The 25,701-nt window shown below is 46.9% G+C and overlaps 2 protein-coding genes across 3 annotated transcripts in view; one reads left to right on the top strand and one right to left on the bottom strand.

The window, feature by feature from the left end:
• The first annotated feature begins 1,874 nt into the window (after positions 1–1,874).
• Positions 1,875–3,040, top strand: NKX2-4 (NK2 homeobox 4). 2 transcript variants are annotated; one of them, XM_054196248.1, is made up of 3 exons: positions 1,878–2,250; positions 2,379–2,839; positions 2,900–3,040. In XM_054196248.1, the coding sequence occupies exons 1-3, from the start codon at positions 1,878–1,880 to the stop codon at positions 3,038–3,040; spliced, it is 975 nt and encodes a 324-aa protein (XP_054052223.1). The 2 variants fall into 2 exon arrangements, with proteins under 2 accessions (XP_054052224.1, XP_054052223.1); XM_054196249.1 differs by having other exon boundaries at positions 1,875–2,250; positions 2,379–3,040.
• A 2,989-nt stretch (positions 3,041–6,029) lies between these two features.
• The window catches only part of XRN2 (5'-3' exoribonuclease 2), a 50,684-nt gene continuing 31,012 nt past the window's right edge, over positions 6,030–25,701 (bottom strand). The window contains exons 25-30 of the mRNA XM_054195116.1: positions 25,230–25,298; positions 24,997–25,131; positions 23,439–23,566; positions 17,179–17,239; positions 11,640–11,781; positions 6,030–6,879 (exon numbers count right to left, since the gene is read on the bottom strand). Coding sequence (XP_054051091.1) covers positions 6,817–6,879; positions 11,640–11,781; positions 17,179–17,239; positions 23,439–23,566; positions 24,997–25,131; positions 25,230–25,298 — 598 coding nt within the window. The 3' untranslated portion in view covers positions 6,030–6,816. The remainder of the gene's footprint in view (positions 6,880–11,639; positions 11,782–17,178; positions 17,240–23,438; positions 23,567–24,996; positions 25,132–25,229; positions 25,299–25,701) is intronic.

Below are 25,701 nucleotides of genomic sequence, written 5' to 3' on the forward strand. Positions count from 1 at the left end.
CCGCTCCCAACGGCACGGCAGTGACGGAAGGGTTCTTTAAATGTTTTGTTGAAGTGGGAGGGGAGAAATAGGTGCAGGAAAAAAAATAATGCAGACGCCAGGAATTCTGCCTGAACTGTGGGAAAATTGTAATTGAATAAATTGTGGCAGGTAAAATTGATGAGGAGTGGGAGTTTCGAGCAGTCGGGCAGCAGAGCAGGCAGAGGTCTGAGCACATTTAACCGCTTCCCTGCACCGGGAGTTTAAGCCGGGGAGCACAAACTTTAAGCAGCGGAACTGTCCTCTCCCTGACTTTTTATCTTTTGTTTTCCTTTGATAATCACCCCAGTGTTGGAGGTGCTTTCCCCAGCAATTCTCACTAAAGGGATCAGGGAAAGGATGGGGTTTGAAGAGCAGACGGCAGGGGAAGGAAAGGGTCCGGTCCCGAAGTGCGGGACATCCCTGTCTCCCCAAAATACGGATGCATGGAGAGGGTGGCCAATGTCTCCTGGGCCGGCCCGGGGACAAACACCGGGGGGGACGGAGGCACGGCCGCGGGGTGCTGCTTCTGGTTCGCCCGGGCGCGCACACACATAGAGCGGTGCGGAGGCGGAGCGCGTGTATCCGCGCAGAGATGCGCGGAGCTCCCGCAGGTCGGCACCGCCCGGCCGCCCCGTCGCGTCTCCCCGGGGCAGAGCGAGCAGGGATAGCCCGCAGCTCCCCACGGCCCCCCGGAGCGGGCAAGCGCCCGGCCCGCCTCGGCCCCGCACGGCGGAGCGCCGGTGCCCCGGCCCGGGGGAAACAGGGGTAAAGTTTGGCCGCGGGGTCTGGCTGTGCCCTGTCCTCTCAGCCCGCAAAGGGCCGCCGAAGCTTCCCCTCAGCTCCCTCCTGCCCGCCGAGAGCGGCGGGGGACGGGCAGGAGGCAGCCCCGGCCGCTGCCCCCCGACGGGCGCCGGGTCCCGCCGCAGGAGCGTCCGCAGCCACTGCCCGGGGCGGGGTGAGCGCGTCCCGCGTCCGCCCCGGCTCCCAGCCTGGGGCACGGGGAGGCCGGAGGGAATATTTCGTTGTCGCAAAACCAACGACCAAACGACCAAACGACCAAAAAAAAAAACCCCACAACCGACCAAACAAAAAACCACACCAAACCAAACCGCAAACGAAGCATCATCCCTGAAACGGCACCCGGCGCTGCGCGGGTCCCCGCCCGGGCCCGCACCCCGGCGGTGAGCGGCTCGGGGCAGCGGCGGCCCCGGAGCTCCGTCCCGCCGCCCCGAGGGGCCGGGGCCAGCCCACACTGCCTCGCCTCGGCTCGGGGCCGCCATCCCGCCGGGGAACCGGGCCGGGCGAGAAGTTTCCCCAGCTTCTGCCGTCGGGTTCAGGTCGGTCCGCGCCGTCGGGTTCAGGTCCGCGCCGCAGCCGTAGCGCTGCCCCGAGGGCGGTTTATTTTGGGACAGACGCACACGGAGGTGCCGTCCGCGCCCCCCCCCGGCCCGTGCCGCGCAGCGCAGCGCACCGCGGGGGGGAGCGGGCAAGTACTTACGGGCGAGGGCCGCGGGGATCGGCCCGGGCCGGGGCCGCTCGGAGCCGCTCCGGCGCTGCCCCAGGACGACCGGGCTTAAGAGCCGTCCGGCGGGCGCAGGACAATGGCCGGGAGGAGGGGGCCGGGGAGGGCGGCGGGAGGCGGGGAGGGGACGGGGCCGCCCGCCGCCGCTCTCCCCCGCCGGCCGCGCTCGCTCCGCCCCCCCGCGTCTGGCGTAAACCCGGCGCCGGGCTAAAAGAAACGGCGAGCTACCGGCGCCCGGGGCTAGTGGCCGCCGCGCCGCGCCTCGCCCGCGCACGGCTCGCCGGTGCCGGCGGCAGCGCCCGGCCCGGCCCGTCTAGTCCCGTCCCGCCGCGCCATGTCGCTGAGCCCCAAGCACACGACGCCCTTCTCGGTCACCGACATCCTCAGCCCGATGGAGGAGAGCTACAAGAAGTTCGGCGGCATGGACGGGGCGGGCGGGCTGAGCGCGCCCCTCGGGCCCTACCGCCAGCCGCCGGTGCCCGCCGCCGCCGCCGTCCCGCAGCACGTCGTGGCGGGCCCCGCCGGGGCGGCCGCCTACCACATGTCCCACGGCGTCTCCCAGTTCCCGCACGGCGCCGTCGGGGGCTACTGCAACGGCGGGCTGGGCAACATGGGCGAGCTGCCCGCCTACCCCGAGGGCATGCGGAGCGGCGCGGCGGCGGGCGGCGGCTGGTACGGGGCCGGCGGCGACCCCCGCTACTCCAGCAGTAAGTGCGGGCGTGGGGCGGCGGGTGCGGGGCGGCGGGAGGGAGGGAGGGAGGGAGGGGGCGCGGGCCTGGGGTGCCGCTGCCCCCGACGGGGCGTCCGCCGGCGCTGAGCCGCCTGTCCCGCTCAGTCTCCAGGTTCATGGGCCCGTCGGCGGGGATGAACGTGGCCGGGATGGGCGGCCTGAGCGGCATCGCCGAGGGCGCCAAGGCCATCGTGCCGCTCCACGCGGCCCCGCGGAGAAAGAGGAGGGTGCTCTTCTCCCAGGCGCAGGTCTACGAGCTGGAGCGGCGCTTCAAGCAGCAGAAGTACCTGTCGGCGCCGGAGCGGGAGCACCTGGCCAGCCTGATCCACCTCACCCCCACCCAGGTGAAGATCTGGTTCCAGAACCATCGCTACAAAATGAAGCGCCAGGCCAAGGACAAGGCGGCCGCCCAGCAGCTGCACCCCGACGGCGGCGGCCTCTGCCAGCAGCACTCTCCCCGCCGCGTCGCCGTGCCCGTGCTGGTGAAGGACGGCAAGCCCTGCCCGCCGCCGGGCAGCGGCACCCCGGCCCCCGGGCAGCCCGCCCCGCCGCCCCCCGCCGCCCCCGCCGGGGCGCTGCCCGCTGCCGCCCCCGCCGCCCACCCGCACCCCGGCTCGCTGGGGCAGGCGGCCGACCTGGAGGAGCTCTCGCCCAGCCCGCCGGCGCTGCACGGCCAGGTGGCCCCCCTGGCCCCCATGGACTCGGCCGGCGTCGACTACAACGGCGGCATGGTCAGCCCCAACCTGCTCTACGGCAGGACGTGGTAATCCCCCCACCCTCCTCAGCCCGCCCCGCCCCGACGGCTGCCCCGGCCCGGCCCGGCCCGGCCCGGAGGCACCGGCCTGCGGGGAGCCCCGACGGCCGCCCGTGAGTCCCCGCCGCCCCGCCTCGTCCGCGCCCCCTCCCCCCCGGCCCTCCGGCCTCGCTTCGTTTGTTTGTTTTTTTTTTTTTTTTTTTTTTTTTTTTTAGACTTTTCCGGGGTTTTGGAAACTTGGACCCAAAGGCAGAGCCGCGGCGGGGCGGCCGACCGAGTACGCGTAGGCGCAGGCACACGGGTGGGCGCAGAGCTGCGGGCGTGTTGTCTGCGCGGCTGCTTGCGTGTGTCCCTGGGGGTGCGTGCGGGTGTTGCGTGTTCGTGGCTCCGTGTCCCGGGCCGGCTCCGTGTCGGCCGTGCGCCTCCGCCGGGGGCCCGCCCGGCAGAGCTGCCCCGACGGGGCGCCCGCCCGGCCGGCGGCGGGGGGCGAGCCGGGGAAGGGGGGATACGGCCGGCGGGGCGCCGGGCTCCGCTCCCGGCCCGGCCCCGCTCTCCTGCGGCCGGGCACCGGCAGCCAAACCCGAACGTACCCGGGAGCCCGCGCCGGTGCGCGTATACCTTACAGACCCATTGAACGCGAACAATAAATCTTCTGAAGTGCAACTTATCTCAGCAGAATTAATTTTATAAGGGTGCCCCTGAAGTGCAATTTCATTATTATTTGATTGAAGGTAAATTGAATTGTAACTCAAGGTCGAGGAGGCGGCGAGCGGGGCGAGCGGCGGGCAGCCGCTGCCTTTTTGGAGGACGGGGAGCGGCTGGAGGAAGAAAATAAAACAAATCCAAGCCCGGCAGCGGCGGAGGGTGTTTCGGCAGAAGAGCTCTCGACCGCCGGCGCCCAGATTTAAGGGGGAAAATCGCTTTTATCGTTATTATTAATTATTGCTTAGTTAAATGAATGGACTCGCGTGGACACGGTGCGCGTCCCGTGCGACCGCCGCAAACCCCGGCGCTTCGCTGCGCTTCCGACGGGCTGCAGAGAGCACGGACACCCCGGCCGTTCCCGGGGCCGGACACCGCTTTCCCGCCGGGAGAGAGGGGGGATCGGGCCCCGCAGCGACCGTGGCCGCCGGGCTGCAGGAGGAACGACGGAGAGCGGTGGGACGGATCGGGGCGGCGGGGTTTGTCCCCGCTCCTCTTCCCCGAGGAAAGCCAGCGCACCGGGAAACGCACCTGGGAAGTTTCCAGCAATTTTTCTTTCTTTTTTTTTTTTTTCCAAATTTTTTTTTTTTATTTTTACAATAAAAGGAAACGTTGTTCTCAAGAGTTGGCTGCTTCGTTCTCGGTGTACGTACGGATGCAGTTTGACCGCCCCCGGACAACGCCAAACCCCCCTTTTTTCCACCTCGCTCCCCGCCGCGAAGAGGATTTCGTTCCGCGCCTCCCGGCTCCTCCATCCTCGGGGGGGGGGGGTCCGCTGAACCCCAGCCCTTCCGGGGGCTCCCCAGCCTCGGGGACCGCCGGGACTGCGCCGTGAAGGAGCGATTCCGGGGCGGAAAAAAAAGGCTTTCCGTCGCTTGTCAGCCCAGGGACCGGCTCCCTGTTCCCGGCCCCTTCCCAAGGGCCGGGAGAGGAACGGCGGGGATCTCCCCCTTCCCCTCTCGGCGGCTGCCGCACTGGGACCGCTCCCTGGGGGGGATCCCCACGGTTTTCCCCCCTCCCACGGCCGGGGTTCCACGGGACATGGCTTGGAGGTTGTGGTTTGGAGTGCCCGGGATGGCCCTTGGGAAAGGAGAAGGGTCTGAGCCCTGTGGGGTGAGACACCCCCCACCTCCATCCCTAGAAGGCATCACGCCGGCTTGGAAAACACACACACACATAGATATTTTCAAGTAGAGCAGCTCTAGGACTGTCACGGGGATCCTGTCCCCAAGGGCTATCCCCAAACACCCCAGCAGCTCCAGGTGCTGGAAAGCGCTGGGATGCAGCAGGGGCACACGCCTGGGCGGGGGGATGCAGCCAGCAGAGCGGTGATGCTCCACAGGCAGGTCCCGCACCCCATCCCTGCTTGACGGTGCCGAGGAACCAGAGCCCCCGGCCAAGCGCGCTGCTCTAAGGTCCAATCCGAGGGCAGGATCCACTCGGGAACGCCGTCAGCTTTGAGACTTTGGAGGTGAAGAGCTGGGCAAGGGGAAATCTGCAGGGACCGGCCCTCCCCAGAATGTTTATCCAGCCCCATTTTCATACCCCCCGCCCCCAAACACAGGGAGCAAGGGACAAAAGCCCACTCACACCCCAGGTTCGCTTTCAGAAGCAGGGGCTCCTTCAGAGGTGTGAGGATGAGCCATCCCACTCCTTGCTCCAGCCTCACACTCAACCACTGCATTTGCATGAAAATTTGCATTTGCTGCTGGTTTTGTTCTGCTCGAAAAGCAAAATTACTTTTTTTGAGACCCAAATATTTTCCCGGCTGAGGGAGAAGGCCATTGGCGAGGGCTGATGGCGTCTCCCAGCTCCAGGCAGGATGGCAACTCTTTGCATTACAATGAAGGATTCCGCTCCACCCTCAATCACTTGAAAATAATGAATCCAGTTTCATGATTTCTTCCTCCCAAGGTTACATTGGTCCGGTCTTTTTCCTCGTCGCTGGTGATTAACAGCTGGGCCCTCGAAGGAAGGGGCTGAAAAACTCCTCACAGGAGCGCTGTGTTTTGCAACCTTGCATAGGGGCAACAGCAAAGCTTTGAAGTTTTCTGATGTGTACAATACATGTGTTTAATGGAAAAGTCGGAAAGATGTCATATTAGCATTAACGCTGCTCATTTAACTGGATGCTCTTGTGATTATTTTTTTTTTTTTGATTAAATGAAGATTTTAAATGCTACTGTAGAGGCTGCGTGGAATTATTTTCCAAGAAATTAATATAAGTGTGTGCACAGAGGTACAGATCAGAGATACAAACGCCTTCTGGAGGGGGCTGGAAATAAACCACTCGATACTGCTCAGAATTTCAAAAGCCACTTTATAAAGCAAATAAAAATATTTACTGATTTGGTACACTCACATGGAAAAATCCCTAGAAAGAGTGCTAAAAATGAATGGAAACTCTGTACTTTGCAGCTATTTTAAATTATATATCAAAACAGACAAATACATCTTCCGTGCTTGTTTATGTTACAATAACAAAGTCAAAAGCAGGCACAAGTTGTAAAAGTTGAAATGTTTTACTTCAAAGTCCAAAAAAAAAAAAAAATCTCCTCTCTTTGTGAGAAATTCGAGGAAGCATCTGACAAGGAATACCGACAGCCATGTCTTTAAACACTGTGCTCCGCAGGCTGCCTGCTGCGTCTTCCCCCAGAGTTAATAAAATCCGATTTCTATGCATTCTTTAAAACTCTGTGTCTGTTTTCAGGCTCTTACGCGTGGAGTAAAGGATGTTTGGAGTTCAGATTGACAGGCACAGCTAAGCACAGCTTGTATACGCAATAAAGACAAAACAGCACTCCTACCTCATCAAATGTCTCACAGGCAAATCAGCAAGTCTAGTTTACTCAAATTTTGCAATACCGCTATTTCCAAGCAACATAGCTCCCCACCAAACAAAAAATAAAAAATAATCAGTTTGGTAAGAAATGTGCACATTTAAAACAAATATAATCGTTTAAAAACTACGGGTATGTTTCCGAAGGATTCCTTTTTTTCCCCCCCTCCCCCCAAATAATAAAAGAACAAAAACATAAATCCCAGACATTTTCTATACTTTAAAAAAAAAAAAAAAAAAGTCAAGAGCTAATTCCAGCTGTATCTTCCTGAGGGAGGTGGTAGCGGGTAGGGCCTCCCGGGGCCATATGCCTGCAAACAAACAAAAGCAAGCATTTATTTTTTGGATTAACATCACGGTAAACAAGTTAGCCGAGCTTCAGGCGCCATACAAAAAAAAAAAATGAGACAATACATCCTTTGCACAGAAAAGGTACCACAGGCAGAGCCTGACGTCTCTTCACGGCGTTTACAGATGCTCTCCTGAAAACACCAGCTTTAACTTCCACCAAGGGAGGGAGCGGTGCCGTACCGCACCGGCTCAGCTTCCAGCGGTACCGCGGGAGGAGCGACACTTCCAAATCAGAAATAAATTCACCAAAAGACAGCACCGAAGACAAGTTAATTCCAAGCTTTAACACCTCTGCATGTTCCTTGCTTTCGGCAATGCCGGAAGCAGAAAGGTACCAAAATGTTAAAGCCACGTACACACATATACACACACACAGACACACACCTGAAGGGCAGATTTGAAATGCAAATTTTTAATTCCTACAGAAACGTGGGCTTTGCAGTACGTACGCTTACGCTTTGCACAGAGTAATGATGTAAGTGTCGTTTTTGTGGACTAACTACAGTATCAATTTGAGATGCGTCGATGCCTGTACGCTGTTAGCGGGATTAGTCAGCTTTACCTTTTTTAGAGGAGAAAAAAATAAAAATAATTTCCCTCAATCTCTGTTTTAGTTGAGAGCAATCTTACGCTAAAGCAAGGCATGCATTTTTACAGATTGGTTTTTAAGGAAAAAAAATAATTGTATTTGTTACAGAAGCAGCATTTTTCAGCACTCATTCATTTTAATAATAGGTGAAAGATGCCTAAATCCCACCTTGGAAATCATTGCAAATTAGGTATCTTTTTGTATTTAAATTTAGATGAGGCATTCTGTACGCCAACTATCCAGTGAAAAATCTGTTGGAAAATCTGAATTTCATAATACTTTCAAATTATTTCAAAATCTGATGTATTGCAGAGACCAGAAAGTTAATGAAACGCGATGCACTAACGACAGCTATGGGGCTTTGTTTGTTTCTCGCTTGTGGGGTTTTTTGGTGGGTAAGAGGGGCTTCCTTTCATGTCTTTAAAAGCGAAACCCATCTTTATCCTATCCTGCGGGGGCTCAGAGATAACGGCTGAAACTGAAGCGACAGGGAGCAAACCTGTGACAGGGGAGTCTCACTTCAGCCTGCTCGGCTCAGGCAACCCCAAACGACTTTCTGAACAGAAACCCATTTGTTACCCCCTGTTTTTAAAGGGCTCTGAAAAAGCCGTGCGGAACACGCTGTTTCCACTATCAGGAAGGTTTTGTGTTTGTTTTCAGGGTTCGATTGTAAATAAGTTAAAAAAGGGAACAAGTTGACTATATGCCTCGAAAAATCCTTCCAGTTACATAAATAGCAGGAATCCCTGCACAGAACTACAATGTAGAGGTCTTGTAACAGTTGCACAAGACATTTATCTGGACATTCAGTTGCACATTACTACAGACTGAAGTAGAAACGTCAAACATCTGCACAACAGGATCAAGTCTATTCCTTAGGTTTCTGGAACAGCTGGAAGACGCCAACAAATACCCACTACCGCAGAGCAACCCATATCCATGGCAGATGCATTAATTTTGTAAGCACTTTGCAGCAGCACGTTTATTAACCTCTTCAGACCATGTTCTGTATGCTGTAAAAAAAGAATTCAGAGGTGAAAGGGACCAAAGATAATTATTTATGCTGCTATGTGTCACCACTTCCACTTGAATCCCTTTTCAAGGCTTTAAAGCTTTGAAATTTACAGGCAGCAATGCTAGCTTCAATTATTGGTTTTGCACCCTAAACCCTTTAAGGTAGCTTTTAATTTTGCTCCGGTGCTGTCAGCCCCGAGGAAATAATGACATCTGAAAGTTCATTTAAAAATACACCAAAAAAGAAAAAAAAGAGGAAACAAAAATTTAAAAGGAGATAAAAAAAAAAAACAGTTGGAAAGAGACTTCCGCAGAGGAAATTTTTTTAAGGACGCAAATTTACTTGAGCTGAAAAATTTGTCCTTAATCATCATTTATGTGCATACAAATAAAACCGCTGTCACTGCCCAGTTTAAATATCCTTTCGTGATCCAGCAGACGTGTCCTATGCTAGCGACAAGTGAGTTACGTTTTGGGCGAGACTACGGTATCACCAAAGAGCAATATGCCTCCCATTTAATCATTCAGGTGGCAAACAGCTGGAGAGCTGCGAGGGCAGAGGTTTTATGTCACTGCCAGGCTGTAGATGTCCACGATGCTCTGAGACCCCTCAGTTACGAGACAGCTTTCCAAACGTGAAGTAAGGGAGGGGTGCCCTCCCTGAGCCCCCGCTGCAACCATTTCTGGAAGACAATTCTTGTTCACCTTTACGATTCCAGACGTAGCCGTTAAGCATGAAGATTTAAGGTTGGGAATGAAGTACGCAGGATAAAAGCTAGAGCAGAGTATGGCGTAGCAGACAGACTTTTTTCCAAGGATCTATTTTCCAGCCCTAATTAAATACCACACAGACTCCACCAACATCAAAATCCTCCACCGATTTTTCTACATTATTCCAGCAGCCCCTGTTATGGATTAGTGCCATTATGCATTTATTCCTTTGTTTCCAGTGTTTTAGGTAAACCTGCGTAAGGCAAAATGAACGATTTCTGAAAAGTGATCCTATCAATACACCTCATCCAAATTTGAAATATACTTAAAAGAAACCACTGGGGACTAGTGGGGCAGCATAGCCAGGATTCAAGCCCCACTGTTTCCCCAATTAAGCCTTATGTGATCATAATCCACGCTGTCTAGTTTTGCTTATAGCCAAAACCAGTCCTGGAAGGATTTATACTGGCAATGCCTCCTCACTACACCCGCAGCAAGAGTGTATGGTGGCATACTTGCCTCTTTTTCCACCCCTGTTTCTTGCTGCAACACCAATACGACAACGGAATAAGCTAAAGGCAATTCTTACTCCAGTCTTAAAAGCCTCCTCTGCACTAAAAATGGTTCAGAGTAGGAGTTGGGGAGGGGCGGAGAAGGGAATCTCCCCGCTGCTAACAAGGGTTCAGCTGAACAAGAGTGTAAGAGTTGGGAGCGCTGGGGCAGACTCCTCGCCGGCTATAGATCTTTTCAGCAGCACCATGTAATCCTGCGGTCGGCAGACAATGCTGAGAACCGTATTAGCAGCTCACAGGCTGTTTCTGCTGGGCTTCGGCCCTGACAAGCTGAATCAGACAGAGAAGCACACGGCACTCTGCAAAAAGCTTCCCCAGCAAAGGCCAAGGGCTCTTCTCTTACAAACTTGGTTTGACAGTATGTGTTTTTATTGTACTGGTTGCCTCAAAACCCCCCACACCATAACGATGTCACGGTGCAAAAGTGGTTGTGATAGATAGCACTACCTGAGTCTCCCAACCAGCACAGAAATGAAAAACAAGGCGCAACAAGAATCAGAGAAGTGGTAAAAAGGCTATAAGACGACTTTCGCACGTGCTGTATGACATTACAATTCAATAGATTGTACTTGCAGTCCCTGCTGTATAAGCAAAGGAGACTGGGATACCACCCAGTATAAACACCGCAGGACAAAATTTATACCTACAGGAAAATGACTATATGCTGCCAATAGCTTGGAGAAACAGCCACAGAAGTCAAACACCACATTTGACTGTGTTTGTGCTATACTGTGTAACACAAATGTTGGCGCCTTGGGGAGATGGGCAGATGGGGAAGAAGAAAAGAAAAACTAAGAGTATACACTAAAAAGTGACTTGTCTTGAGCATGTTCATGAGAGGTAGCTGAACCAGGTCCCAGCAGAAGGCAAATTTCAAACAGTTTGTGCCTCAGTTTCCATATAAAGGATTGGGAAATAGTGCTGTTACTAAGCAGCTGAGTGCTCTTCCTCCTCTTTCCCTATTACTGGTCAGTAACCTCCCCACAGCTAGGTAATAGTTCTGACTTACCGAAACAGCAACAGAACTTTCATACGGATAGCTGAAATTTATTTTAAACTAGTACACAGCATTGTAAATACTCAAATTTCTAGTACAAGAATATATGCAGATTAAGTTTTGACTGGGAACACACACGCGCACACACAAAAAAAAAATCACATAAACAAAATCACCTGCTGCTTTCAAGAAGCATTTTCATTCTGTGGCATTTTCATGAACTGATGACAAAGTCACCTTTAATTCTGGATGAGGTTCTGCTATCACGTTCACTTGTTCTCATTTAACCACACAAAGGTATCTTCATGGGTACTTTCAGAGACATGTTTATTTCTCTGGCTACTAGAATCTAATGTTTGCATTTAAGTAGTTTTTCAGCTAAGAGAAAGCCAATAAACATTCGAGGGGAAAAATTAATGAGGTCATAAGAATCTACACTTGAAACAGACTGGGGAGAAACTCTTCTTTTCTCAAAACGTGCAGCTGACAGATTTCCTTATAGAAGAGGAAGACTCCTCTTCTACAGAAGAGGTTGAAATACTTGCTTTCAGATTATGTTTTCTCAGGCTGCAAGAAGCGTGTGATGTTTGATCTACTTTTAATGAAAAGCAGTGGTGGCATTGTCATGGCATGGCCATTTTCCAGGGGTACACATGGAGGGGCTGGACAAGGCTGGGAAGCTTACCTGTCAGTGCTTTCACTGGCGACACAGCTACTGGGCTAAAACCCAGCTCAGGAACACCTACCGGTGCTGCATTCACTCTCGATGGCCACGCATGAAGGAAGCCTTACACGGGAGGAGAACAAAATGTGCAAAATTGGGCAACATTTTCATACCTGTCTTCCCCTGTCCATCCGATCTTCAGGTCTCTGTGGGTAATTCATTGGTCCACCCAGCCCCTGATACTGATTGGGCTGGAACTGATTTTGGGATTGCAGCATGCGGTTCCAGGCAAGAAGAGGAGCAGCCCCAGCATTTCTGCGTAAAGAAGAAACACATTGCAGCATGAACTTAGCTCCCAGAGAGTGCTTCACACCACAAAAATTCAAATTTTTATAGTCTTGTATGATAAATGATTCGATTTCCCTCAGAGTTAAACACTATCACATCCAGCTATGGTACCGCAGATGGCCATGTCGTTAGAGACAAATGCCGGGGGGGGGGAAATAATCTTCCAGGATTCTCCTACCAAAAGGCCACATTTGCTTATTGCTTCACCACAGCTGAAAAGCTACAGAACCAGGTACTATCACAAGCAGCAAATTCAATTTTGCAAACCAGAGATTTATTCAAATTCCTTGGAAGGATTGTGCCCATCTTTTATTTTAGGGGCAAATTTGCCACTTCACCCGCACTGATCTTGAACGTAGATTTAAAATCCAGATATCACCAAGTTAGCTAAATGTAACACACCATCCAAAGAGTAAACATGTGTGATACAGGAGAATGGGGCTTTCTTTTCTAAATGTCCAGACTCTTTCTGGGAGTCCATTCTTTCTAGTTAATTGCAGGTTGCAAATGAATTCTTACTGCGAGTATTCTGAATCTAGGGTAGGGGCCTTGGCTGCTTTTTCCCATCCATTATTCTGCTCAATATGTCAGAAGGTCTGATCGGGAAGAAACCTTTTCAAGTTCTATTGATGCCGTTTTCAATTGACCACGGTGACCTAGCAACATAAGCACTAATTGGCATGGACTGACTGACATTTGGTGTACAGTTTATATGGGAACGCAAATTCAACATCCATTATAATGTAGTTTGCCATCCTAGATTACTAACAGCAAGAAATGTTTTAATTGCCTTTAAGTACCTATTCTAACATTACAATTATAAAGCAACAGGTATAATACATCAAATCATTGTTTGATTAAAAATATTTAGAAAAACGATATAGCCATGATATAGTTTTTAAAGCTGAGCACAGGTAAGGGTACAAATCCTTACAGAATTCCTATCAGTGATGTTCCGCAGTACAATATATTGTTGTAAAGGAAAAACACTGGGCAGTCGAGACAGTTAATCTTTTCTGACCCCTGTTTAAGAGCGAGTCAGTTGAACAGCGTGCAGCCAGCCTGCTGAGAGGCAGGACTAGCGGAGAGCATGAGCACTGCATCTCGTATTTACCTGCTGCACCGCTGAACCGAAAGTTAACTCTGTACGTCTTCAAAAAGCCTCTGCCTAGATTTGCTGGATTAAACTGTAACACACCGTTCTTCAGCCTTGGAGGAGTAACCCTCCCCCAAAGGCTGATATATTCTTTCAAACGCCCGCGCAGTTCAGGGAGGAGGTATGACTTTCATGACCAAGGGAGGATTCGCAGCCAGCTGTACAATGTCGGGCAAACCGAGCTTTGAGCAACTGAGGAAGCGATGCTGGGAGAGGAAGGTCTTTTAAACACACGTTTCACCAGCTAGAGCAGAGGCAAAGTTGGAATCAAGACAGGTTAAACGTAAGATTAAAGTGAACGAAAACAGGCTTTTTGGACGTGAAGGCTTTCTGATTTTGAATGCAAATTGCTTTTGGTTTCACACTAAAGCCTGCAAGACAGCTGCTCCACCTGGTCAGATTAAGACCTGCCTGAATTTTAGAAAGGCAAAAGAAACTCCTACCACCTCCAGAAAGAAAAATAACTTGATTCCTGTTTATAAAAGTATGAGTCTTACTTGATAAATATGCAACTGGTAAATACGATGTGTAATACATGTACTAAAAATGAACACGCACAAAAGCTAAATGGTAATACCAAACCGTGTGGTTTTATTTTTACTTCAGAGGTATGTCTAGAAATGCAAAATGTTATCCAAATCATTCATTAGGAGGAGCAATATTCTATTTAAAGTTAATAGCACATTACACTTTCCGGAACTAAACACTCAAAATCAGTATTCCAAGTATGATATTCCTTTTGATTAAGTATTTTGAGTACTATTTTTTTCTTTCCCCCCATCGTTCCTAGAAAACAGCAGACTTCCCAGGAAGAATACACTACTCAGCCTTAAGGAAAACTACAGTGAATTACCTACGTAGCCCCAGCTCTAGGACTTTCATCAACAGTCATTCAGTATCTACAGCTTTGCCAACACGCTTGTGATAAATACCCTCAGCGACTGATGATCACAGGCCAACACTTGCTACATGCCTGGAACAGGGAAGTTTGACACAGATTTCATTTGACATTACTATGTATTTGGCACAGAGTTTAAACTTTTTATTTTAATAAAGTGCTGCTTAGAGAAGAGTTGGAATATTTAACAAATAAAACACGTTAACACTAACATCCCTATTATGTTGGGGCATTTTTGCTTTGAGGCCATCTGAGTGAAACTGGTGATTTTCACTTAGGGCCACTACGTAGTCTAGAGGATAAAGCTAGTAGGAAAAGCAAAAAAAAAAAAAAAAAAAAAGAAAGAGCTGCAATGCATTTTCTGGTCTTAAAACCAGAAATGCAGCTTACACCTTTTTAGTACTCTTAATTCACAGACCTAGGTACTATTTTTAAAAACCAAAGTTTTAGATTTTCATCTGGTAAACAGAAATCAGGAAATTACGAGTCCTCGCAGCACTTGACTTCCTGTTCATCTCGTGGATGTATTAATTGGCGATTCAAATTACCTGAGGGGGGAGATTTGTACGCAGCAAAGCTGTGCCTCTCAGGTAACAAAAAAAGAATTGTGTCACTTGGAAAATCACATGAGTTCACATTGCCAGTCACTCAAATGCACTGTCCAGAGTTAGCTCAACTTACGATTAAACTAAAGCATGTCCATACAGGGTAGCTAAAAATGCACCTTCAGGAAACTTTATACAGCAAAACATTTCTGTGGTCCAAACTTGGCCTCTCTGGAAATCTCTTCTATAAGCAAGTTAAGCAAAAGGATTTGCTTAACCAGACTACAAATTTCCATCATCCAGGCAACCAGGTAGCAAATATGTATAACCTCTGAAACGTATCAGATCACCAGCACTAAAGGCAGAGGATGAAATAATCTTCTGCAATGTCCCGGTAATGCAGCGCGGTCAGAGCAGGGCCCGAACAGGACGTGCTAAAAGACAACCTGTTCAATGGCAACTCACCAATTTTATTTTACTTGCTGCACACTGAACTGCACCACTAAATATAAAAGTGAGAAATCTTATGCAGGAGACAAGATCATCTGGATTACAAAGAAGCAGCTTTACACTACTGGGTTTTTTTTTTCCACCCAGGCCTGTGCAGCAAGAGCTAGTTTAGTCCCCGCTACAATATCATATCCCCAAAACAGCACAAAGGCTCCAAGCTTTCCTGGCAGGGACTGGGCTCCTTGCTTGATGTCGCAAATCAAGGATATCGTAGCCTCCTGCCAACCCACTTCATCTGAAAAGGCTGGAGCAGGGGCTGGCCTCTCCCTCAATTACTTTCTTCTCGGGAGCAGAGGTGATGGAGAACAGAAATTCCTTGCCACTCTCCCCAGTAGCACCACGTTACTCCTGGAGCACCTGAAGCTGCAGCAGCAAGCAGGGACAGCCTTGGGGGCAGCGGTATGGCAAACTGACAGCTCCCAGAGAGTTACCTGGGAAACTGAAAACCTCTCAAGGGGGTTTCAGTTCAACAGGTCCAGCCATTTTTTCCTGCACCAAGCCTATCTACCTTTATTTTTCTGTTTAAACTTCGGCGTAAGCCTCCATGCTTATCTCTGTATGGCAACTAACTCAACATCAGCCCTAAGCATCTGTTCGATTTGTTTCCCCAAATCGAACACCTTCCAAGAACATGGAAAAATTACTTATCCTCAGCAAGGAAATTGGCAAGTTAGTGATTAGTGATTTTCATAAACCAGTTTCCTCAAGTCGGGGAACTGAATAGTGAGGTCAAGACCACACCACTAGAAGCAGCAGGACACGTTAGCAGATCGGATCAGGAACGCTGTCTATCTGCAAAAATGCTCTGAAGTACCTGGGCAGTGTGCGGTCACTTCTAAAAAATATTAGCACAAACCAAGCACAGTAACCTTATCACAAAAAAAAAAAAAAAAAAAAAAAAAAAAAAAAGAAGTGTATTTCAAGTGAGAAACAAACAGAATTTCTGTCTGAAAGAAGTTATTTATATGCGAATTGGGAAACTCTTCCACTTTGCAAAAATAAACAGCCTGGTAGAATGACAGAAGTATAGCATTGTAAAAGTAATGACAAACTACAGGCCTGTAGCAATATTTCACAAAATGGTACTATATAAATTGGATTTAATTAAGGTGTGGGAATAGCAACTCCCACAGACAACGCGATATTAAAGTTTGTAATGCAAGATTCATTTATAATGGAATATTCCACACTGATGTGGCACAGGACAAGGGAGCCAGACTTATTTCAATAGGGATCAAAATGGTTGCCATGGAAAGCGTGATTGCGGAGAGCTCAATAAATTCTCCCAAAGCTGATATTTTCAATGGTTAACATTCACAAATAAAACCACGAAAAAAAAAGTTGCGCCTCAGAGCAGAAACTTCAATGATCTCGCATACGCTCTCATTCCTCCATAAATATAAATAAATATCATTATTCATAGCTTTCACAGGTACGCTGGAGTTTATAAAGTCCATCTGACTTAAGGACATACAACCTATCAATGAAGGAACGCATGTAAAACATCCCTTATTATCAAACCATGTCACATTCCTTCTATTCGATGGCACTTATTGGACTGCAGATTCCATAATCCTTCCCTGAGTCCCTTCTGCATTTAATTCAGTTCAGTCTTAAGTAGTTAAAGAAACTGTTTTCAGTGGCAACTAATAACTACTGACCTACAGTGACACTGCCCTACAATAGGCTTGTCAGGCCTGAAAAACTTGTACCAAAGAAGCTGATTAGGACTTCAAGAGGTTTGTAGCAAGAATCAATGGCTAGTCTGTACTAATGCTGCGGTTGCGGCACAGGAATGATAAAAGTGGAACACCATTAGTTATGCCTCATTAAGCTCCACAGCCCTCCTAAAAAGAAATTTGTTTAGCCTGTCCAAAATCTAATGCAGTTTTAAGCTCTCTGTGTTCAATTTCATAGTATCTCAAAAGCTTCAATAAGATAAAGGCCAAAGAACCAAGAACGTACCAAAGCACCAACAGTAAAGTTAATTTTGAAGTCTGAGTTTTAATGGAAAGTGTTTTTGCCTTCTTTTTTTAATACAAAGTACTCAAGCCTTTTAAGGGATGAACACCACATAGTGCACTCACAAAATATAAATAAATCATGGACATTAATTAAACCTTAAAAAAACCTGCTGTTCAGCATGATTCAAACAACGAAGTTCAAAACAAAGAGGAAAAAGTTGTGAAGCCCGGCAGAAGCAAGTACATCCCCCCTGGGCACATTTTACAAAACTTCAATCCCTCTTGCCTTACCTCTGTGGTGTCTGTTGAAACAAGGGCGTAGGACCTCGCCAAGACTCCTGGGGTCTAAGATCTAGAGGGTAAGACAAAATGTTAAAACAAAAAAAGAGCAAGTATACTTAAAGAACTGTGTTCCACCATCTCCAAGTCGTTGGTTACTGTTGCCGATTTTGATAGAGCCCTTATGTCCATCAGTTGCAAACTTAGTACTAATTAACCAAAGGCAACTTTTTTTTTTTTTTTAATATGTCAAATAGGATTCAAGTTATAAGAAGAATGAATTTTAATTGCTGGAACTAGCATCAGTTAGTGCTGGGACACTTCACAGGTATCTTCTCTTGAATGATTAAAAATGCAAACCCACGTCTGCTACCGTAACAACTGAAGACTTCACTTAATGCTTACAATTCTTAGAAACACATTCATCACTACACTACATGAAAAAAAAAAAAACCAGATACATATACATGTATGCACACTGCTGTGTCATCAACACAACACACCGTGTTTGTGAGAAACAAATATTTAATACTCAAAATACGTGCAAGTTTCCCTCTGATTAGGCTGAGTTATTCTATAAAGCAAACTAAAAGAATGCCCAAAGCACTTAATAAAGCAAACAATTCCACTTTATTCATGTTATATATAGTGAGTTATATTTAGGATATATTTAAATATAGTAAAATATATTTAAAAGTTAACCTAGACAATGATAATATGATAAAAATCTAAAATGATAATATATAACCTCTAACGATAATATAATAACAAAAATCTATTAATGATCTGTCAGATCACGTAATCAGACTGAATTAAACCTTTTCGTGTACAAACTTGGCCAGAGACCGATCACTGCAGTCATAAGAAACTGCGGCGAAAAAGACCACCCAGTTCTCAATTGTTTCTCCTACCCAAACTAACTCTTTACAAAGATGTAGCAGCGACAACATTGCTTTAAGAGGACATGCAATTAAACGGTTGTTGTCCTTCTAAATAAACTGGTCAGTAAACAGGATAAAAGAAATCGCTAATCAATAGCTCCCCAGTCAGTCCACAACACTCAAATTGTGCATCAATCAAAAGCTTCAGTTTCAGTGACACCTTTGATTATTTTCAATGGTGTTTAAGTGTGACCTAATTTCAACAGCTGGTTCCAGAAGCTGTCTAATGGATGCACTGCGATGGGACAGCAATGCCCTGCTAAACCGCCAATATTCAAGTACACTGAAGCTTTGCGATAATTTGAAAGAAAAGAAAAAAAACCAGACAGAGAGGAAAAACCTGCACCTCTCTCCTAACTCTGTCTGGATTGTTAGCAGGCTGTAATGGTCTGACCCGGAGAGAAACCTTTCACGGCAGCACTCGAGCGCGCAGGGGAGGGTGCAGGCAGCCCCTATCGAAGATAACACCGTTTCATCAGGGGAAATAAATTCTGACGCCCAGCAGCTCCGCCGTTCCTGCCTGGGCCTCCTCCAGGCAGAGTCATCCAGCCCACCCAGCCCAGCAACATCCCGGGCTGCAGAGGGGTACATGCTGCATTTTATTTGTTCATTAAACATTGCATACGTACACACACATCAACCAACATATACACACACACACACTGTTACCAACTGATGCTCGTAACGAGGTATAATTGGTTATTTCCTATATACTGTAACCAAACCAGTGGAAAGCATCACAAGGACCGAAGATGGGTACGTGGCACTTTTATACTGACCAGCCTGTGAATCACAAGGACTTTCACGTGCATAAACAGGCTGTATGAACACGATGCTTTAGTGATGATGCCTCTGCTTTTGAATACAAGATTAGTGCAACACAAGAAAACCCAGGCTCACAACGGTGTCTTCAGCTACTCTGGGGAGCGATTAAGACACAATGTTAAACTGAAGCTTAAAAAAAAAACAAGTAAAAAGATGAAATTGCAAAAAAAAAAAAAAAAAGTATAAATTGGTGACATTTCAGAGTGTCACTACTTTCAATCCAAAAATAACCTAAAAGGACTTTTTATTTCTAATAATTTCAAAGTTTCACAGACACCAGCACTGCAGAAATACATGCAATGTAGCAGAACTACAGTCTGCTAACAACATTTTTGGATGCACAAACCCGCTCTATCTGTAGCTGCTAACACCTGTAGTTCTTCATCTGCAGTTGCCACGATGAGGGCTAGGTTTTGACTCCATCACCATAACCAGACCTGCAGTTTTCCTAAGCCTGTCTCAGTTCTTCTGCTTGCTGGGAGACACAAACTTCCAGGAAAAAAACAACCCCACTATATTCCATGGAGAATATTGGCGATTATTCCACCCTTCTCCTCTGTGCAGGCTGAGCTAGGCAAGAACCCCAAGTATCCGGACAATTATACAGACTAATACAGTCTCTCCCTCCCTGACCCTCCCTGGTCAGAACTTCACATTTTAATTGAAGTTTATTAACACATTTTCCATTCCACTGCCAGGGTCAAATGATGCTCTAGTGAGAAACCCGGTGAGATGATGCTGGTCTCACCCTGGCACAGTGTTTCCCACTCATACAGACCCCTGCTTAAGGGCTAGTTAAAAACATGTGTCCTATTTAATCACTTCCTTTCCATCTGAAAAAGAAAGGAACCAGCTCTCCTGCCGTAACCACATCTTTTTGCAGCTCTAGGGAGCGGTTTAAGAAAGAGTTTAATGAAATCACCGTAAAAACATTTAAAGCTACCTTATTACTATTCATTTGTATAGCTCTGGCAGAGAACAATCTTTGAGGGAAAAAGCTTGGAGCAGTGAATTACACTTCAAAAAAGCAAAAAATTGGAGAAGAAACGACAATTAATATTTTCTTCAGTCCTCAAAACTTAGGCATTTCCTAGAGCTATAAGGCCAAGTAAACTGCCTTCTGTAGCAGCTCCTCAAGTAACAATTTATCTAATCAGTGTGGCAATCAAAGATGAGATTTTGTGTTTACTGATTGCACTAATCAAAAATCACTTTTCAAATGCAGCTAATTGACAAGTTTACTGACTGAAAGTCATAAATCAGATATCGCGTGCTGCAGAAACCAAATATGCCATTCACAGAGTACTGACACACTGCACTTGACTCTCCAAGTTATCAGCACAGACAATTATTCATCAACTGAAAATTGGCACATCAAAGTCAAATCAGAGAACAACAGTAAGGAACACCCACAGCAGGCTCTTGAGGAAGAGATGGCACTTTGGTTGACCGCATTGCCCTTCTAGAGTCTAATTTTACTTCATCATACATATAAAAACATAATACGTAAAATGAAAAGTTGCTCTGCATCAATCCCACAAAATGTGGGAATTTTAACTACATCAGCTCTAGTTTTTCAGGAATGTATGGGTTCCAGAGGCTTCCCAATCCAATTATGCCACAACACACAGCTGTTCTCTCACAATTATATAGCTGATGAATGCGACTCTGACACAAGAGAGAAACCTGCCCCATTGAGAAAACTCAGCTTATGCCTTCCCATTCCTTCTAATCTGATTTTCTAGTTGAAGATAATCTGTGCTTTGACACAGACATTTGTGCTTGAACTGAAGGGGGTGACTGTGAAAGGCAAGAAGATAGTTGTGCTGTCAGATCGAGGGACACCTTTTGGTACTCCTAGACAGAACACTGTCTGAGTGAAACTGGCCCACGTGCTCAATTCTGACCACAAATTTCCCCCAGAGCAAACCCACCGTCCATGCGGACTGTTTCTGTTCAATAAGATGGCCAGCACCTACTGCAGCGAGGTTCAGAAAGTTGCCGACATGCTCCCACCTTGACAGGTTTGCTTCCCACTCAACCCACAAAATCCATACTCCAGGATGTGTTACGGTGTCTAGGTGCGGTCCCGTTTCCAAAAGCATCCTTCAGTGTGAATGTCAGAAAGGCTCATTTCAGCAGAAGTGTTGGGCTATGACACTTGGAGGTATCATTCTAACAAGGGTTTAAGCAAGGGTTTAACTCTTTATCCAGGTCTCTGCCAGGGTCTCTACCTGGGGAAAGTGGAGTTAAGACACATGCAGCCACTTGGCATTGATTAAGTCAACCACCACTGTTGTTAGCTGTGAAGACTTCACATTGCAGTCAGTTTAAATCAGAAGTTAATTAGAGTTTAAGACTAATCTCCTAGGACAGCTTGCTATCATCAGTAGAAGAGGAGGAGAAACACAACAAAATTAACTGACAAAGAATACATTTGCAGCTTGTTGCGCTGCAGTCTCCCACAAAACCAGAGAGTGCCAGGAACCAGCTTCTTGACTTTGGGATGAAGGGCCCTGGAGAGCAACGGCAGGCACACAACCCCTGCTTTGTGAAAAAGCCTTTCTACGACTGCTGTCAGTGGCATGTGAAGCAGTGCGCCGCAATGGTGGCTAGAGGCACCAGCAGGTTGACCTGGTCCCTCTTTTTGCTACACGAACAGGGAAGCACAAGATCAACCTCTGCCTAATGGAAAAAAACCCAGCACTAAGGAAAGTGGCAAAATGAGAGAAAGAAGGAAAAAGGAGGAGGAGAAAAAAAAAAAAAAAAAGCCTTGCTTTCAGATTTGCCAGGCACACCTGCAGAACAGCAACTAGGGATGCCTGAGGCAATTTGAGGGCAAGGAAGAGGCAGAAGATGAGGGGAGGAAGGGATGCGTAGAAGAAAGCCACCAGACAGTTTTTCTGAGGCCAACAGATGGACCGGGATTTCATACCGATCAGTGGATTCAAGCCTCCTCAATCTGAAAAATGATGGCACTGGGGCATATTTTTGCACATGAAGTGCTTCCTATACAACACAAGGTGCTCAGAGGACGACAGCTTTTTAAGTACCTAATTGGCAAGATCAGCTCCACGTACGTAAAGCAGAGAAAACTGCTTTGAAATAAGCATTTCCCACAAAGCATCAAGACTCGAGCTTCGGAAGACCTGAACAGCAGTATAGGGACTGATGGTCTCACGATTACTTTCTCTCTCCCCAAAACCATGCAGACTTTCTCTTTTTGGAGATTAATAACAAACGTGATGCCTATCTGCTAGTTCTGCTTTCCCATTCCCCACACTCTCCTTTTTAAATCATATCTCTTGTTTGTTTAAAAACCTCTTGTTTTCCTTTATCAAAGTCCAGACTCTCATATTCAATCCGTCTCTCCACTTAAACCAATCTGATTCCTTGCACAAGAAAGCTTCTGCACCCGCTACTCCACTACACTTCATTTACTTTGGAACTGGAATAAGTTTAATTCAGAGTGGCCATCAATATTATTTATTCGCTGTTTCATATGCAAAAAAAAAAAAAAATGCAAGTCAAGTATAAAAAGGCTGACAGCTTCACTGTGCAGTAATCTGGTCTTCTATATGTGACAAAACATTGGAGTTCAAACTTTATCTGCGTCACCTGTTAAAACTTCAAGTGCTTGCATAATTCAGTATTGCAAGAATTCAGCTGAACAGTGAGAACTTCTTACTTTAAAGCACCTTTTTAGGCAGCTTATCCTCCTATCTCAATCCAACCATTACAGAAATGCAGCTCCTGATCACAGGTAAAGAGACAGGACTCTCTAACTAGCATCCTTTTTGGGAGCCCTTCGTACAGGCATTCCTTCCCACGATGAAAAGCTCCACTTTAGGTCACACGGGATTTATCTTACCATTTCCAGTGACCCACTTGTTCACCAAGCCAACAGCAGTGGCATCCCTGACCTCCTGACCATCTCCTACCACCTCTTTGCCAGAAGTTGCAACACCTACTGCAGGCAGGAGAAGCCAATACAGGCTTGTGAGTAAGCAATTTTGGTTTGGTCTGGCGTCTCAGCACCAACCATAGCTCTGCTGTCAGTCCTACAGTCTCTCCTGATCTGCCACCATGCCTTGTACATTAGTTACTTTCTGTGGCCAGCACCCTCCTCTTGTTGCTCTCTTCAGACACAAAGCACCAAGCTTCTACTAAGACTGATGACGCTGGCGATATTGAGTCTCAGCCACATACTGAACACATTCCAGATAACAGACACTAGGAACCCTTAGAAGACAAAGTGCTATTTTTCCTATTGCATTTGAATACTGGGCACAGTATTCAAAATAGGATCTCACTTACAAGCACATAATTACATTTTAGTACATTTCACTACAGCAATTCCGTAAAGGAAGAGCAATAGAGAAGAGCAACACAAAGTTAACAAAGATGGATGCCCCAATCCACTTTTTATTTGTAATAGCGTAACAGACCAAAACGAAACCGTAACATTTTTCAAACTCTGAAATGCAGAAAGCAGAAACCACTTACTTGACAACAATTTAGGAATCTGCTGCTGCCCACTCATAAGCGGCCTGGTGTATGGGCTCCCGTAAGTTCCAAGAGGTACTGCATTGGCATACATTCCCGGCATCCCTCTTTCCCTTGGCATTGTATGGCTATTATGTGTAAGAAATGGAAAGAAAAAAGAATATGAACGTCACGTTACAGCACAGCTGCTACCCAGTCCATCAAACACCCCAGCTCTCTCCAGTGAGTCAGTGGAGATGCGCACAAGCACAATGCAATGACTCGCCTACAGATCAGGGTCCCAGTCACACCACAAACAAAGCACACGCTTTGTGAGCTGGTCCCAGCAAAAATTCGGAAGGTTCCATAGCAAGTCACAATAAGCAGAGAAAAACCCCCATGCATTTCCTGCAAATTGGCTAAGAGTTCGGTAAAACTGAACTGCTGTCACATTTCCCAGAATTGAGAGTTGATAGAGACACGGGACCTGCAAAATATTGGCGTGCCAATGTTTGCCAGGCCTTTACTGTTTTTCCTGCACGGAACTACATTCACATCAAAACTTTGATGCTTGTAATGTCTGCCACCCTGGACAGCAATTTAATGAGACATCATACGTGATCAATAACACAGCTATACTTTTTTTTTTTTTTAATAACTATGACATGGAAGAACAGAAGATGGTTCCAAGTGTACCACTGGGTGTAGCACTGGAACAATTATGCTTTCCAACACACAAATGGAGGGAAGGGTGTTGCTCTTTCTTCTTCCAGTTCCTCCAGAGCCATAAGATGAAGAAGAAAGTATTTTCTCTTCCTAAACAGACACTCGCGTTCAGTTGCTCACGGAGTTTTACTTGCTAGTAATACAGCCTCCTCTAAAACATTCTCTTTTATGGCTCTGATAAACATATGGCTCCTTGCCCTCCTCAGTAAGGAAAAACATTTAATTTTATTTGTTAATACATAACCCCAGCTCATTCTCTCATCCTGCACTCAGAAGCATTCTTGTACTACACCGCAGCATGAGAAAGTTACTTGGACTTTTGGAGAACTAATAAAAACTAACTGTGACAACACCTTGAAAAGTGACAATCAAAGGGATTGTATGGTGTAACACATACTTCATACACGTGTTTTTACAGCTTCTTAGTTTTTAAAAGCATAAAAGACAATCCTGTCTTCATAATAGTCTTAATTATCACTTGTGTGCCATATTCTCACTGTACCTTCTACACTTCAAGCAAGTAACCACCAAAAAAGTTGAAAAAGACAGTGGGAAAGCTGGTCAGAAATATTTAGTAGCACCTCCCCCCAAATCAAGAAGAATGCAAGGCATTACTGCAAAATTACAGTAATATGCAGTTTCCATCAATACTGAATTTAAATATCAGATGCCAAAATTTCCAACATGGAACACCAGCGCCTAACCTCTGACAGTCCATCCCCACCCCCTTTGTGTTGTGGGGTTTTTTTGTTTGTTTGTTGTTTTTTTTTTTTTTTTAATTTAAAAAAGCAGTAAATGAGTATTCATACAGTCATCGCAGCGAGACAGTCAGTAACAACGCTACCAATCTTACCCTAAAGTTCTAAACGCTGACTGGTCCAAATGGACTGGTTTTCTGTCTCGGTTAAAACCAAGCTGCGGTCTCCAAGGCCTGCCATCATTGTTGGTTTTTTCCCAGTCTCCCGGCTTCAGAACTGGAGCGGGTTTCCTTAACATTAAAAACAGTTCCATAAATACTTATCAGAGCAAATACTCAGATTAATGAAAGAAAATGGAATTATTCGAAAACGGACAGCTGATACTTACTTTGCACCAGGTAACACTACAGCCTTGAAAACAAAGTCTTCATCAAATTGTGGATCTTTGAAAGAGATACTAGGAGAAAGTATTTGAGGATTAAGTTTACTTGATAATTAAGACAAGCAAGATTAAAAAGTAATTGCTGCTTTATTAACAGTGACATACAACACAGAAAAGGTAAGATTCAAGAACCCACAACTTAAACTGCAAAGTGCGTTTCTTGCACACGGATATACTGACTATATGGGACTTGGATGCCTCAATTATTTTCCACAGGGCGATCTTTTTCCTCCCCTGTATCAATAGCGAGCCCAAAAGAAAGTTTAACTGTTTTCTAGACATTAGTCCTATGTATGGTAATGAAAGTATATTCTGCAGACCCTTGAGCACAAATCCTCTAGTCAAAGCACTGATTGTACTTGATTAAGTTCAAAGGCTGCCATGGTACAGACAGGAAGGGTAACAGCTTGCTATGTAG

Source organism: Rissa tridactyla, chromosome 3 (genome assembly GCF_028500815.1).
Source record: "Rissa tridactyla isolate bRisTri1 chromosome 3, bRisTri1.patW.cur.20221130, whole genome shotgun sequence".
In the NCBI taxonomy this organism is placed as follows: Eukaryota; Metazoa; Chordata; class Aves; order Charadriiformes; family Laridae; genus Rissa; species Rissa tridactyla.